Source organism: Hyposmocoma kahamanoa, unplaced genomic scaffold (assembly GCF_003589595.1).
Source record: "Hyposmocoma kahamanoa isolate Upper Pololo Valley unplaced genomic scaffold, ASM358959v1 88, whole genome shotgun sequence".
Classification (NCBI taxonomy): domain Eukaryota; kingdom Metazoa; phylum Arthropoda; class Insecta; order Lepidoptera; family Cosmopterigidae; genus Hyposmocoma; species Hyposmocoma kahamanoa.
The window spans coordinates 5,363,302-5,378,433 of record NW_020654466.1 but is presented as its reverse complement, the minus strand read 5'-3'; the positions used below and the strand labels follow the sequence as shown (position 1 = coordinate 5,378,433).

Sequence of the window (15,132 nt, the reverse complement as noted above, 5' to 3'; positions counted from 1 at the left end):
TGGGAACAGTTGTATTTTTTCAACTCGAGTTGACTCGACTCGGTGGTGTCTGACAGAATAATCGCAAGTTGCGAGTAGCGAGAGCGATGCGGCGCGGCGTTTATTTATATGAACTCGAACCGACGATTCATTGAGTTGGACGCACTCGGTCGACCGACCGACCGCGACTCGAGCGTGCTCCAAAGGTCGCCGAACCGACTAGCCGAACTATCTAGAGTTCATAAAAAAGTCGCTGAGGATTTTTTTTTGTCGCCGCACGTAGCTCAAAGTAGCTTATATGGAGAAAAATCATCTAATCTGATCTGGCACCACTGAACACAGCATTGATTTGATTACATTCGCTCTGGACCTTTTGGAGGAAAAAGTGTCGTTTTTATTTTGACTTTCAAATTATTTTGTGAAATCTAGTTTAAAGTGGAATAGGATAGTGCTATTGTGCCTTAAACGAAGATTAAAACGCAAAATTATACGAATCTCGAACTAAAATACCCGTATCGGCCCGATTTAAGGAATCCCGAGTCAATCCAAGCGCGCCGCCTCAAATTGCCTATCCTCTTTGTCGCGGCCATATGTACAGAAACATAATTAAACTTCATGTTTAGGCTGATGGCTTTGCCAAAGTCTTAATAAAAAAAAATTGATTTGATTACGCAACGTTCGGATACGCTCAGCACCTCCTCTCATCTGTGGTTTTATGATTACTTAACAACGGTGAATGTCCAAGTATTACCCATGGACGTATGATTGTATAATACGTCCATGGTATTACCTAAAAGTAGTGTTGGGTTCATTTCCATTTTGAAAAAATCATATTTTTCCGAAAAATAAATATTTTTCTGGATATTGCTCCAATATATTTCATCTATTTTTCCACATTTGACGTTGACACCTGTTTTTTTTTCTTATATTTTGACACTATGGCGTCCAGGCTTTGGCCATATGCAATTTCCACTGAGTTGCAAATTTTTGATAATTCTTCCAACCTGTTAAAAGTTGAAGTTGCTTAACGAAAACGATGGAGCCAACAACTAGACCTGTGTCGGTCGATCATTTTTGATAACCCGGGCTTGATCATGACCCATGCGTAGTATGATTGGGTCAAATGATTTATGTTCGATATTTTAGCGGGTCACCCGTCTCACATAATACTTCCATATGGCGTTTAAAAGTGCTAGCTTTTATTCTTTCCCGCTGATGTATAATGTGTCTATAGTTAAATGTATCATTGATAACCAACACTTAGGACACTAAAATTTCTTTCGAGGAAAAGTAACTATGTAACAAAACAAAAATACATAACAAAAAACTTATGAGACAGAACTTTTGTAATACTCGAAGTATCTAGTGCTTGAAATCATACTCAAGACCTGACTTGAGCATTGAGTAGAGTTCTGGAATGCGATCCTTAAAATAAAATGTCAACATGTAAGTCGTGTTACGTTTAAAAACAAGAGCAGTCAAGAGCACATCAAGCTTGACACTTTGTACTTTGGATCGTTCTTATAGTAAGCGGCATAGAGTTGGATTTAAGTCTTAAATGTCAAGCTTGACGTGCTCTTGACTCTGTACCTATTCACTATGCCTTTTTATTTTTATACGCATTAAAAAAAAATCTCCAATTTATTTCTTCTATATTTTATTTATATTTCTATTTACTATTTTAAACAGTTGCCAATTCTTCAATTGGCAACTGTCTATCTTCTAGAGATAGTAATTTTTTTCTGTAGCGAGTTCTATAAATACGTATGAATTTCGGCCATAGATTATAGAGCAGGTACGAACGTTGTAGGCAGTAAGTAAAGTCAACGATTTGGTACATGACTGATCATATTGTAGTTGGAAAACTTATTTATTCAGATTTGTTATGTAAGTGTTCAGGCTATATTACACTAAACAATAATTTCTTGCCTGTAATATGAAAAAAACATAGGATTTAAAAAAAATCATGTTTTTTTGAAACATATTTGCAAAACATGCCAAAAACATTAACTAGACTCTTACATTTTTTTAAACTCAGAAATATTTTTGTGTTCAGATTGGAGATGAACATAATTTGTGTGAGGCGAGACACACATGTCTTTGATTGAAATTAATTTGTGAAATCTCATTTTCTGGGAAGTTATTATAGAGTTTGTGAAATGTTTTCCAATTTTCTTGCAATCTAACCTGAAATATGTTTGACATCACTCGCTAATAAGGCTCAACTCACACTGGCGCAGAGTCGAAGCGTTGCGTCGCGTCCTGTTTTTCAACTACACTACCTGGCGACGGGCGTTGACGCGCGACGACACTCGCATTAGTTCGCCGGGATCACAGTTAGGTCGGCGTCTAAGTGACGCGCATCGACGCGCGAAGCCGCTCGATTCCATATTTGCAAAACACAAATTTGTACCTTAATAATAGGAAAATATAGATGAATATGCTATAGGCGAAAAACATGACGCGTCGCGACGCTTCGATTCTGCGCCAGTGTGAGTTGAGCCTACAGTTTCAGTGTCAAGCACTTCAGCAAGCATATCAACATTATTTTCTGATATCTTGTCAGAATCGTTTAGAGATCATTTTCAGATCGATCTTCAGATGCTTTAGCATCGAATTCATCGTCGTCAATTGGTACTCGTTTATTAGAAGACTAATATTATAAATGTTAATGTTTAATGGCGAAAGAGCAATTTATTAAATTTAATTTAAATGATAAGGTTGCTGTGGCGACTCTTGGGGTAGGTATATGCGTAGCAGCAGACGTCTTTCGTCTTTGAAATTATAATAATGTTGAAAGGACGACAAATAAATCTACTTAAGACCTTAGAATAATAACGTATAGAATGATAGTTTCATATCAAACGAACTGTCACAAGTGAGGCAAAGATCAAATTCATGTAGGCTAGTTTTAGTAGTTGGTTAATTTTCGGTTTTAGTGAATATTTATATAAAAATACAAGTTGAAACGCGTTACTTCCCTGTGGAATGTGATGTTAGTATCTATTTTATGTATGTCTGACGTATGTTTACACTCATTTACCGCACAATTCGTCATTTTTTGCTAAAATTCTGGAGCTGTTCGCGGTGCAAGTTGACCTTGATCACTAAAGGCCCGCCCGTTCGTGTAGGCCTTTTGGGAGCGCTTCAATATGCCTCACTTAGCGTGTGCGAGCTAGGTTTCTATGCGTTATTATTCTAAGCTTAAAATCTTAGAAATAATTTTATTCCGAAGTAGAGTATTATAATTGACTTAAAAATATTTTTCACGTTTGTTTGATAACAAAATAAAGTTTTCCTTTTCAATTGTATTTTTTTTACTTCTAGAATGTTCACTCTGTTCAACAAAATCGTAATCATAATCATCTTTATCCTGCTTAGTAACTTGTCAATTCAATTTCAAATGACGCACGATTAAAAAAAGTTTCTATATGTTCTGGAATAGATTTCAAACGTTGTTTTCTATGAACATTAATGTATTGTAAATATGTAGGCAGAGTAGAGGTGGCTAGTGCAGTGAGGGTTTCATCGCTGCACTAGGTTCCTTCGCGTTTGGATACCACTTTCCACTTAACATCAGGTGGAGTGGAGTCATTTGCCTGTCATGTATAAAGAAAAATAAAAAATCATATACTAGTACAGCTACATACGTACAAAGATACATACATTTAAAGACTCCTCAGGCTGATCATTCATGTACATATAAACTATTTTGAGGTGTAGTGTATCCGAGCGTAAATATTTTTTCTAGAATAGCAACATTAACAAAAACACTTCCAATTGACAGCGTTGACAGCTGATACGTGGTTTGTGTTCTACTTGTCTACAGTTATCTGTGGGTTTGTGGTTGGTACTGACGTCAAATTAAAGACGTGCAAGCCTCGATCAATCGCAACCGGTCATGACAAACTTACCGCGGTCAAGGCGATGTTTCAATCGATACTTTACTAGATAAGTAAACGTCAGTCAGTCAGTACCCATCTGACTTACGACTCATGGTACGTTGTATCAGTCGATCAGTGATCCCTCACGCGGTGTCCATTCGTAATAACCCGTGAACTTAGGCGTGCGGTCACCTTTGCTAACACGATTGTTTCTTTAATTTTATTATAAATTAATCATATCTGCGTATACTTGCCTATTGCTGTATTTTATCATCTTCTTGTGACCCTACTGCAGTGTTATAAACGTCAGAATGGCTGAAAAAATCAATGGTCATCAAATAGAAACAGGTTTGTTATATTGTGTAATTTTTTCTTTTCCATTTATTATGATGAGTCCCACTAGGTGAATCCCGTTAGATTTTTCTATATGGAACGTAGGGATTTGTATCGTAACGAACTGCTATTTCTCCCGTTTTCTCTAGAAAGTTAAACGATGCTTCATCATGTATTTTGATGAGTAAAACATGTGTAAAACAATTGAAATATATAATGCAGTATTATGTTCCACTTTTCTAGAATCGGTCGATTTTTAATTACATCATAATCTAATAAAATCTATGTAACTATAGGGTAGTTACAAACAATAAGTTATATTATTTTTACGTAATTGCATTTTGGGCATAAACAAATGTATCTCATACAAACATGGACCCTGTTAGGGTGCTGCAATCTTTAATTATACATTGACTACTCTAATGTAAAAATTCAACAAAATACCTATTGTCTTTTTTAAAAACTTACTAAATATTGTGTATATTCTATTAGAAGTTACAGGTAACTGTTTAGTAATTTTTGTGCTATGAATTTTATGATGATGCTTAGACAAAAATAAATGGAATTTTAATTGTTTTTTTTTAATATATTAAAAAAAATTCAAATAGGTCTATGACTCAGCTCCAAAAGTCGTTTGTTTTATTATAGCCTATAATGGTTACGAATGTACTAAACATTGACAAACAACACAGACCGAAGTTATACCGTTAAAATTGCAGACAATTCACAAGTACTGGAAATGAAAATTTTTGCTGCATTTTGTATCATAGCTGACTGAGAGTTGTATCAATCTTTGAAAAGCCTGTTTGTTGTTTTCTTTGAAAAAATAAATAAACTTATGAGACTTACACCCATCTTGAAAAAATAAATAAACGTATGCGATTTACACCCATCTTGAAAAAATAAATAAACGTATGAGACTTACACCCAAAAAAATTGATTCGCTTTCAATGAGTAGCAATGTTGAAAACCAAACAACTAATCACAAATAATACAATACATAAGACTGAAATTATAAGAAACCTTTGTTCTAGGATTGCATGCCAAATGGCAATTTCGTCTGAAAGTCGATTTCATGTTATGGATAAGACATATTTAAAGCAACCTCAGACAACAAACATGATTGACTCCGTAACCAAAAGACCCATATCACGCAGTTTTTCATATGCGTTTGCATGACAAGCAAATTGTATAGGTAAATAGGTACACATTTATTAAATAAAGAATTTAAAAAAATGCATAACTCGGAATGTGATGCTTAAAGAGATGAGGTGTAATACAATCTCTCATTGGCACTGTATAGCAAAAACACACACATATACTTCTCTGCAAAAATAGTCTTTTGTAGAGATTAATAAATCATTTTAAAACTTTATCAGACATTTCAATTTTTTATTGGTTTTGGGTTTTGCCTGAAACGGTAGGATGTTCCTGCTTTTTCAGGCAAAGTTTGTTGTTCATATTGCATTTATTACATTGTGCTATGAAAAGTCTGATATTACTGGTATTAAATATAAATAATAATAAAAGTTACCTATATATATATATATAGTCCCACTGTTGGGCACAGTCTCCTCCCACAATGAGAGGGTTTGGCCTGTAGTACCTATCACAAGCTCGAAACATGATATCCAGAATTTTATTTCTCCGAAAACGATTCAGTTTTTATTGAAAGGATTTATAAAATATGTTACAATTGTTTTCATTACACCATTTAATGTTTCACTATTTTGACACATTCGAAATCACAAAGTCGAAAATTTTTTTGTTCGTTATAACGTTTGTTCGAATTTTCATTACACCGAAACCCGAATTATAAAGAAACAGTTGTTCTTTCAGGATATGTTGAATGTTTATCGCAAAGACACGATCACGTTCTGTTAGGTTAGGTTTAAAAAAAACATTTTCCTCTCAAAATTACTTTCGAGGTTATAAAGTTTCGACCAAACGTTATTTCTGGAAAATGTCATTTCGGACTACTGATAGGTAATCCATTGACAGTTATCCAGTTCCCGATTTTCATTTCCCCAAAAAAATAATTCATAACACATTTTTTATATTAGGTTTTATTACAGATATTAAATGTTTATTACCGATATTAAATGTATTAGAACGTGTCGCACAACAAACCCCTACCACAAGAGGGGATCGAACCTGCTAGAAAATGCAAACAAATTCGGTTCTGGCACTCGCCGGGCGCTGCCGCGACACGCTCGTTTAGCTCACTTCGTTCGTGCTGTTTTTTCATATACCAACCTAAACCCACAGGAGAAGTCGAATCAGCTAGGAAATACAAACAAATTCGAAGTTATACTTTATTTATATATACAAATAAATATCTTTAATAATTAATTAAATTTTCATGCAAGTAATGTAATGAAGTTACTTTATATGTAATCTAAAATTAAAATTGTAGCAAAAATAAAGAAATATTTTACTCAAAATGTATTAAATTGGGTTACTAAAAGTACTTCAAGTACTTAAATTTCTTGTTTACGTCTACTTTAGGTAGGTACAATTTTATCTAAGAATAATAACTTTGTTAAAACGAATTGTCAGCAATCTAAATTATATAGAAAACAGACAGTATAACTAACTTGATGGGACCAAACAAATTTCTGCCAAAATAGTACAATTATGTATATGTAATAATTATTCAAATCATACTTTTTCGGACCAACGATACTTTTGCTGGACGAAATTTCTGTGTTACAAATTTATACCTTAACTCGGAATAATGAAATTCGGAAAGAAGAAATTCGTGTTTGTGATACGTTACCCCCACTCGGGCCCAATGCGGTGTGAGAACTTCACAAACATCATTAAATTGATTTGCAGATGTGTGGTTTCCTCACTATGTTTTCCTTCACAGAAAAGCTCATGGAAAAATTCCAAATGAAATTTTCCAAAAAATTCAAGAAGTGCAAGCCTAATTGGAACTCGCGACCGTATAAAAAGTATTGTATACAGTCATTATACAGTCATTGACCTAGGTCAATGATCATTACATAATTAGGTCTTAAAATCTCGTACCTATTGCTTAAACTACTCTGAATCCTAATTTTTTAATAAGTAAATAAACATGATTATTTACTACATACTGGACTTGAGTCTGCTCAAATCCTACCTTGAGCATTGAGTAGAGTTTTGGAATACGACCTTAAGTGTTTTAGTATAACGACTGAGTCTTATTAAAAAAACTCGAACCTTCAGTCTTTATTTTAGAGTCGAGTCCAGTAAAATGGAGTCCAGTTTTTATGAAACACTTTGAAAGATTGACTCTCTTTCATTACTAGTTTTACTTCATTTTACCGCCCGCTAGTCACCGAGAATCTCGTTACCGGTTTATTTATGCGAAGAAAAATTTACAAAATCATTTCAATTTAAAAGTAAAACAAAACTTCACGGGCTATATTACTAGTTTGTTTCAATTTAAAATTTAAATTATTTAGAAATAGACACACTTAACTTATGCATTGTTCAATGAAAAGAGGTTAGTTAGTTGGTATGTGGCCAAAGTGGTAATTTTAGAATAAAAAAAACGTTGCATTAAAAAAAGTTAATGGTTGTTTTAGATTTTTATAAATAGAATACTTGGCTACTCTATTTTACAATATAATAAAGGTACTCTAGGATTGTCATTTTTCCTAAAAGTTTGTAATAAGGATTTGGACAATTTTATCGATAAATTGCATTGACCTCCCAATAAAAATATATTATGAAAGAAGATAAAATATGACAGAAAACGTATGATAATGTCTGTAATGACGTTATTATGATTAATAATTGTGACAGTTGGATTACTTTTATGGAAATCAATTCGTATAGTAAGGATGAACATAGTGTACATGACCATGACCTTTGATCTCACATATAGGACGTAACTAAATCTATGTTTGATCTCAGTCATTTCAGATCACAAATCGAAATTCAAAATTTGGGCTTCGTCACGACCTACAACCTCCAACAAATAAGTTATGACATAAAAAGGTCGCATTACCGCGGGATTGGGGATCGGTCTCCGCATGCCTGTCTGTATGAATATCTCATAATCATTTAATCGATGGAATATAAATTCGGAATTCGTTAAAATGGTAGTGATACTTAGTTTGAGCACTTTTGAATGCAAATGAAACACGTTTTTTTGGCTCGCCACAAAACTGCCCCTAAATAAGTAAAAAAAGGGCATTAAAGGAATTTAAATTAAGAAATCGTATTTCTTCGGTCTATTAATTTTGATGGTACGAATACTTTTAAATAGCAAATAATATATTTTTATTTGTTAAAACAACCCTTGAAAAACAATGCATTGGGGTATAATTGAGGTTTGAATTAAACGTACCTACAATATAGTTGTCATTTTATTACGTCTGTACAGATTTAAAGGCAAAAATTAAGGTTATTGACATCGTTATAAACAATTGTCGGAATAGTGTGTTCTAAATGAGGAGACAAATGTTTACTTATAGGCACAAGGAGTGACAAAAGTGGTTAAAATCACCAAATATGAATTATTTTTTTCGAATTCCGGTTTCCGGAAATAGTTTTACTGCATCCTAGGATATGAATATTCATATTTTTGCTGAAGTTTGATATTAAAGTCATTCTAGTGGTACCATATAATGCAGTAAGTAACAAACGTTACACCTACTTAGCTTCCCAGGTAAGTAGTTTTATGCAGTAAATTTCCGGAAATCCGGAATACGAAATAGTAATTAATAATATTTGCTGGTATTAACCACTCTATGTCACTCCTTGTATCTATATATAAACATTTATCTACTGACTTGGAACACCTTTTTGCGACCAGTGGTTATGATAGATTTATCATAAAAGCATTTTTATAATTGACTGCAGAGATTTTTAGCATTGTGACCATATGCACCCAACAAATAACACCTTTATAACTTGTTACTTGTGTACTTGTTTACGTCATCATAATCCAAATCTATTATTGTAGTCATTAATTATACGTAATGTAACAAAGTTAATGAAAATTGATGCAGCATCTTTTTACCTTAGCATATGTACCTATTACATAATTATACTTCGTTTTTAGAAATGGAATAAACGTAAACATAAAAGTTATTTTATTCAGACAACAAATTACAGTAAAGGAAAACATGGTAAGAATTTATGATAAATGACATTTGCAAATGACACGATAATACGTATTAATATTTTATAAATATTTATCGTTTAACGTTTGCAAGCTGTTTCTGCAAGTCTTTGAAATACATTTGTAAAGATAGAAATTTTTCATTTAATTTATAATAGTAAATACTAAGAATCTAAAAACGTAATAATAAACAACGGGCCAGAGTTTTGAAAAAAGATTGCGTTATTTTGGGGATTAAATTTGTGTATTTGTGTAAACACAAATTTATACAAAGTAAAAAAGCCAACTTTACAAAGAAACACTTAACGCTTAATAACATAATATATTATGCTTTAACTGTTTATCGAGTCTCCTTGTAAAGTTTTTTGACTTAGTACCCCTTTTCACTAGAGCTACAGAAATATTAGACAACATCGCATAAATGTTACTCTGATTCCAAAGTAACTAAAGCACTTGTGTTATGGAAGGTGGACCAAAGACCATATAGAAAAGTTTCTCCGTTAACCCGGCTGGGATTCGAATCCGAGACCTCGAGAGATGGCAACACCATGAAAACCGGTGTGCAAGCCACTCGACCACAGAGGGCGTCGAATAATTAGGTTTACTTGATAGTATTTCAGTGTATACTATGTTTCCAAGTAGTTGAAAGTACCTATAGATTATATTTTTATTGATGTAATTTTTTTTTTAATAATAATAACGCACACACTCTACATAGCCCCGCACTAGGGAAACCCAGTGTCGCGGGTGCCATGGACACACACATAGACAACCACAAATTACACCCAAACTAACGAGAGAAATAAATGTAAGCCATACAAACATTTTTCCCGGCCCGGGAATCGAATCTGGGACCTCTGCGTGGTAACTGTTCGGCCACGGAGGCAGTTAATTTTTCTGGGATACAATAGGTTAATAATAAAAGTCTATTATCATCAGGTTTTTTTATGATACCTAGCGACACGGGACGAAAAAGTCGTGCGCCTGGTGGTGAGCGATACGCCTATCCATAACAGTTGCAGTGCCATTCAAAGCTTTAAATCGCAAAGATCTTATGGGCACCACCACTGCGCCCGTCACCCTGAGACATAGTAGACAAGTCCCATGTGCCTGTAATTACACCAGCTCCTTAACCCTTCTAAATCGGAACGCAGTAATGCTCACACTACTGCTTGGCGGCAGAAATATGTAAGGTGGCAGTACTTTTCTAGACGAACTCTGTCGCGAGGAGCTCTACTGCTAACCACCAAACCCATCACTATTGCACCGTACAATTACAAATGGTGCTCTAAACAAGTATAAATACATTGCATGCAATAGCTTGACATCAACTGCAATACTAATGTGCTATGGATGAGGGGCGCAGTGGCAGTGCCCCTTAGATCTTTGTGATTTGAAGCTCTAAGTGGCACTGCAACCGTCATAATAGGCGTGTCGCTAGTTGCTTACTACTGGGCGCATTTGGTATCATAAAAAATAATTTTTTTTAAATAAATTGTTTTAGCAAATAAAACACCAAGTACCAAGACTTTGCACGCCGGTTTGCCTGTGGCTTAACAATGAATACAATGTCATTGTTTAAAAGATAAGCGTTCAAGTGGATTCGGACATTTCAAACAATTCCTACTATATATCCACTCTAAACTCTTCATATATTTGATACCTGGAATACTTATAGTCGCTAATAATTTCTACATATGATATTACATTCTATCGGAATCGCAATCTGCGTTATTAATTTAGATAGGTACTAGATGACTTTTGGTGACTAACCTGTACTAGAACACATTCATATTCTTTTATAATTCTTTTTTTTTACATTAGATCAACAATATCTATGTATGTCGGTACTTGAAGTCTGCATTACACAAAAGAAAATTTGGGTATTTTATCAGGCGCCATTTTACTAAGCATTTTAATAAAAATCATCATCATCAAAACAATTCTACGTCCCACTGTTAGGCACGGGTCTCCTCTCGGCCATAGTTTTACCGCCGTTTATATTACAATGATCTTGGACTGCCTACAGTTATCGTCTTTATAAAATTTTAAATAGTTCCGAGCACAGCTTTTTCATAAGTGTCATTTTGCTAATCCAAAATGCTGATTCATTTAAACTGGAACAGTAAATATCCATTAAAAAGCCAGTACAGGTACTGGTGTGTAATGAAATGATCAACCGTTATTGCATATTTGTGATCAATTTAATGGAAAACAGGTATTTTCCATTAAATTAAGTAATTAGAAAAGTTTTGTTTTTTTAAATTTAAAAACCAATAATAATATCAAACATATGACATATTACACCATATTAACAAAAACTCTTGAGTTTGGCCACGTTGGCACATGAATGTCTATGTTTATGTCTATCAATGCACAAAAGCCTTTGTGTGATAATCTCTGTACAAAATATTTAAAAAGCCGACCTCGAAAGGCATTCATCCCCTAGTTTGCCACCCTTAGAGGTGGAATATTTTCTTCAAATTTACGTGGGACCACTTCAGAGGTCTTTCCATCAAAAAAAGAATCACTAAAATCGGTTCACAAACGCCGTTATCACGTGCCGAGTTATTGCGTTATATACATAAAAAAGAACAGTCGAATTGAGAACCTCCTCCATTTTTTGAAGTCAGTTAAAAACAGAGTTGTGATGTACCACTTTTACGTTACAGCTCTACATTGAATGCAAAAGCTTTTTCAACAGTTTAGGTACCTACTTCCAATTCAAAGACTTCTATATTTCTGCCCTCGTAGCATGGCTACGCATGATAGCAGCGACGCGCGCTTATTTAAATTTTATCGCGCGTGTCGCGACTATCATGCATAGACATGCTACGGGGGTGGTTATGCTTTTAACTTTGCAGACCATGTTATTATGTTAAATTTTATATTAATTAGTTTCATATCATTAAATTTATGAAAACACTTTAAAGACAGGAGAACATTGATCAAATTCTTAAAACCAGCATTACAACAAAAACGAAACTAATTTAAAATGTTTAAATTTAATTTAAAATTTAAAAAACTATACGGTGGGACACACAACAAGGTATTATTTTGGGACCATTGATTTTTCTTATATATATTATTAATCACATACGTGAAGCGTCCCAACGCCCAGTGGTTTCTATATCTATTGTCCTTATAACCCATAATCCAGTGGTTTCTATATATTTTCTAGCTATTTTTACCATTAGAAACCTTATATAAACGATCGTAAATGGCTCCATCAGTAGTGGGAGCAATTATTCGATGACATTAATACCCAACACGGAGCATCTTTAATAAGAAAGGGCAAACAAAACTGCGAAGCTTTAAAAAGATACAAATAAAATATAGAAAAATACCTCACGCCTACACTGTCAAATCAAGTCCGATTAAACCACAAAAACTAGCAAAGCGTCAATTGTAACTGGATAACCAAAGAACACTTATAATTTAACTCTAGCTTCACTGTTCCACCTTCGATCGATCAATGGTCCAGCTGCACTCGCAATGTTGATGCTTGAAGTCGTGTTGCTTTCAAATTGGTTTGCCAACCCTACGAAAGTTCGTGATTTTGTATTTGCTATCTTGAAAATGACGTCTAGACTTTTATCAAACATTCATCACGATTCGGTCGTAGAATTTTCTGCAATCTCATTACGATGTGTACTTATAACCTTTGAGTGTATAACGTTCAACTAATTACTCAAGCTCCGATTATTATTATTATTTGTATATAATTCCGGAATAGAATTTCATATAAGTAGGATATTATAGGCTGATTGAAATTGGGGATTTCTGCATCGGAAAGTTAGATGTCGGATCCAAAGTAGTGGAAAAAACCCGTAGATACATGCTTTGTTACCTTTTATTTGTTGTGTAAGTTATAAGTGAGGAGCATGCAATTCAAGTTGAATAATTGTATTTAATAGATGACTAATGTATAAAATTGTATGTGCGGTTAGGTATGTTGGTATTCACGGACTGCTTACCTCAATGAAAGACAAGTCCGGTAATCTTTTTATTTATAATATGCTTGGCCACAATTTCATCCAGTGTTGAGCGATGATGGTGGTGTCTAAGATGCCTATTCACTCTGACCTTGAACGGCTGAAGGGCTAATTGAATAAATGGAGATTTATTTTATAAACTTAGCTTTTCCTACTGTATAGTAGTACGTTTATGTGTATACATATGATGTATCCCGAGCGTTAGTGTTCTAGATACTAAATAGCCACAGTATTCCCGTGTTAATGCAGTTCCTCTGCAATGTCTACTTAATTTGCATGTTAAATTTTGAGATGTCGAATTCTTGTAGACTATGTGATGTTTAGTGGTCCATAATAATAATAATAATAGCCCAAAAACCCAAGAAGTGTGTTACATACATCAAACGTGCATAATGTTTTCCATTGTTGTTGTATCTATTGTTTCTTATGAGTGGAACTAATAAGCGCAATGTGTATTTATTGATAATAAGGTTCTAATAAAAGTGTTTATTACTTTCAGTTTTACCACCAGGAGTTACGGTCGAAGAGATCGAGATACCGGTGCCATGGGGTCACGTGGCCGGACGGTGGTGGGGGCCAAGGGACAAGCAGCCAATCATAGCCATCCACGGCTGGCAGGATAACGCTGGAACTTGGGATAACCTCATCCCATTGTTGCCAGTCACAACGTCAGTCCTCGCTATAGATCTACCTGGTCATGGCTTATCATCGCACTATCCCGCTGGAATGCAGTACTACATCTTCTGGGACGCTATAACTCTGGTACGACGAATAGTTAAATACTTCAAATGGAGCAACATGACTCTCATGGGGCACTCCCTTGGAGGAGCAGTAAGTTTCATGTATGCAGCGTCATATCCTGATGACGTAGAAAAAATCATTTGTGTCGATATAGCCAGTCCAGCAGTAAGAGAACCATCGAACATGGTGAAACAGACAGGGAACTTAATAGACAAGTTTTTGGATTACGAGCATCTTACCGATGATAAAATACCTTGCTACGAATATGAGGAAATGATTGATATTGTATGTGATGCTTATAAAGGATCGATTACTAGAGACAATTGCAAGATATTGATGAAGCGCGGCATGTCGCCCGCTCCTGCGCACATTAACAAGATGGGATATCATTTTAAACGGGATCCGAGGCTTAAAGTTTCAGGCCTTGCTATGATGTCGATAGAAACTGCGCTGGAGTACGCTAAAAACGTGAAATGCAAAATTTTGAACTTAAGAGCTGTCCCTGGAATGAAATGGGAGAGGCTTGATTATTACATGGATGTAATTAACATGTTGAAACAGAGAGCGGATGTAAGTTACATTGAAGTTATAGGTACGCATCACGTGCATTTGGAGACGCCGTTAAATATAGTAGAACACATTGAAGAGTTCCTAGAATATTAAATTAGTAAATTCAATTAGCTGAGGCTTTTTAGTAATGTGATATAGGATGTGATTTGTAGTACGAAATGTACTGGTTTTATTTAAATGACGAGTTATATCGACTGGGTTGGTAATGTCTTCACGCCATTGTAGAGTTTTTGTGTAGAATTATTCAAATAGTATAAGTCCGTAGTTAATTTAAACTCAGACATATTAACTAAAATAACGGAAAACTCACGTATTTAAGTCGAATTTTTGCTCGACGTGTTTCGAGCCAGTCCGCGACACCGTGCTCCTGTTGTGGCTAAAATTACACATAGAGACTACATGATTGACGGAACACATACGTAGTATAAAGAACCGGGACAGGGACAGGGCTCGTAGTGCCTGAACACTCATTGGATTCAGATTCGACGTACCAAATTTCGTTTTGATAGTG

The 15,132-nt window shown here is 34.6% G+C and overlaps 1 protein-coding gene across 1 annotated transcript; it reads left to right on the top strand.

The window, feature by feature from the left end:
* Positions 1-3,863: 3,863 nt before the first annotated feature.
* On the top strand, positions 3,864-14,883 carry LOC113235702 (probable serine hydrolase). The gene is made up of 2 exons (XM_026471560.1): positions 3,864-4,211; positions 13,810-14,883. Exons 1-2 carry the CDS (start codon positions 4,175-4,177, stop codon positions 14,712-14,714), a joined length of 942 nt encoding a protein of 313 aa, XP_026327345.1. The 5' UTR covers positions 3,864-4,174; the 3' UTR covers positions 14,715-14,883.
* Positions 14,884-15,132: the final 249 nt, after the last annotated feature.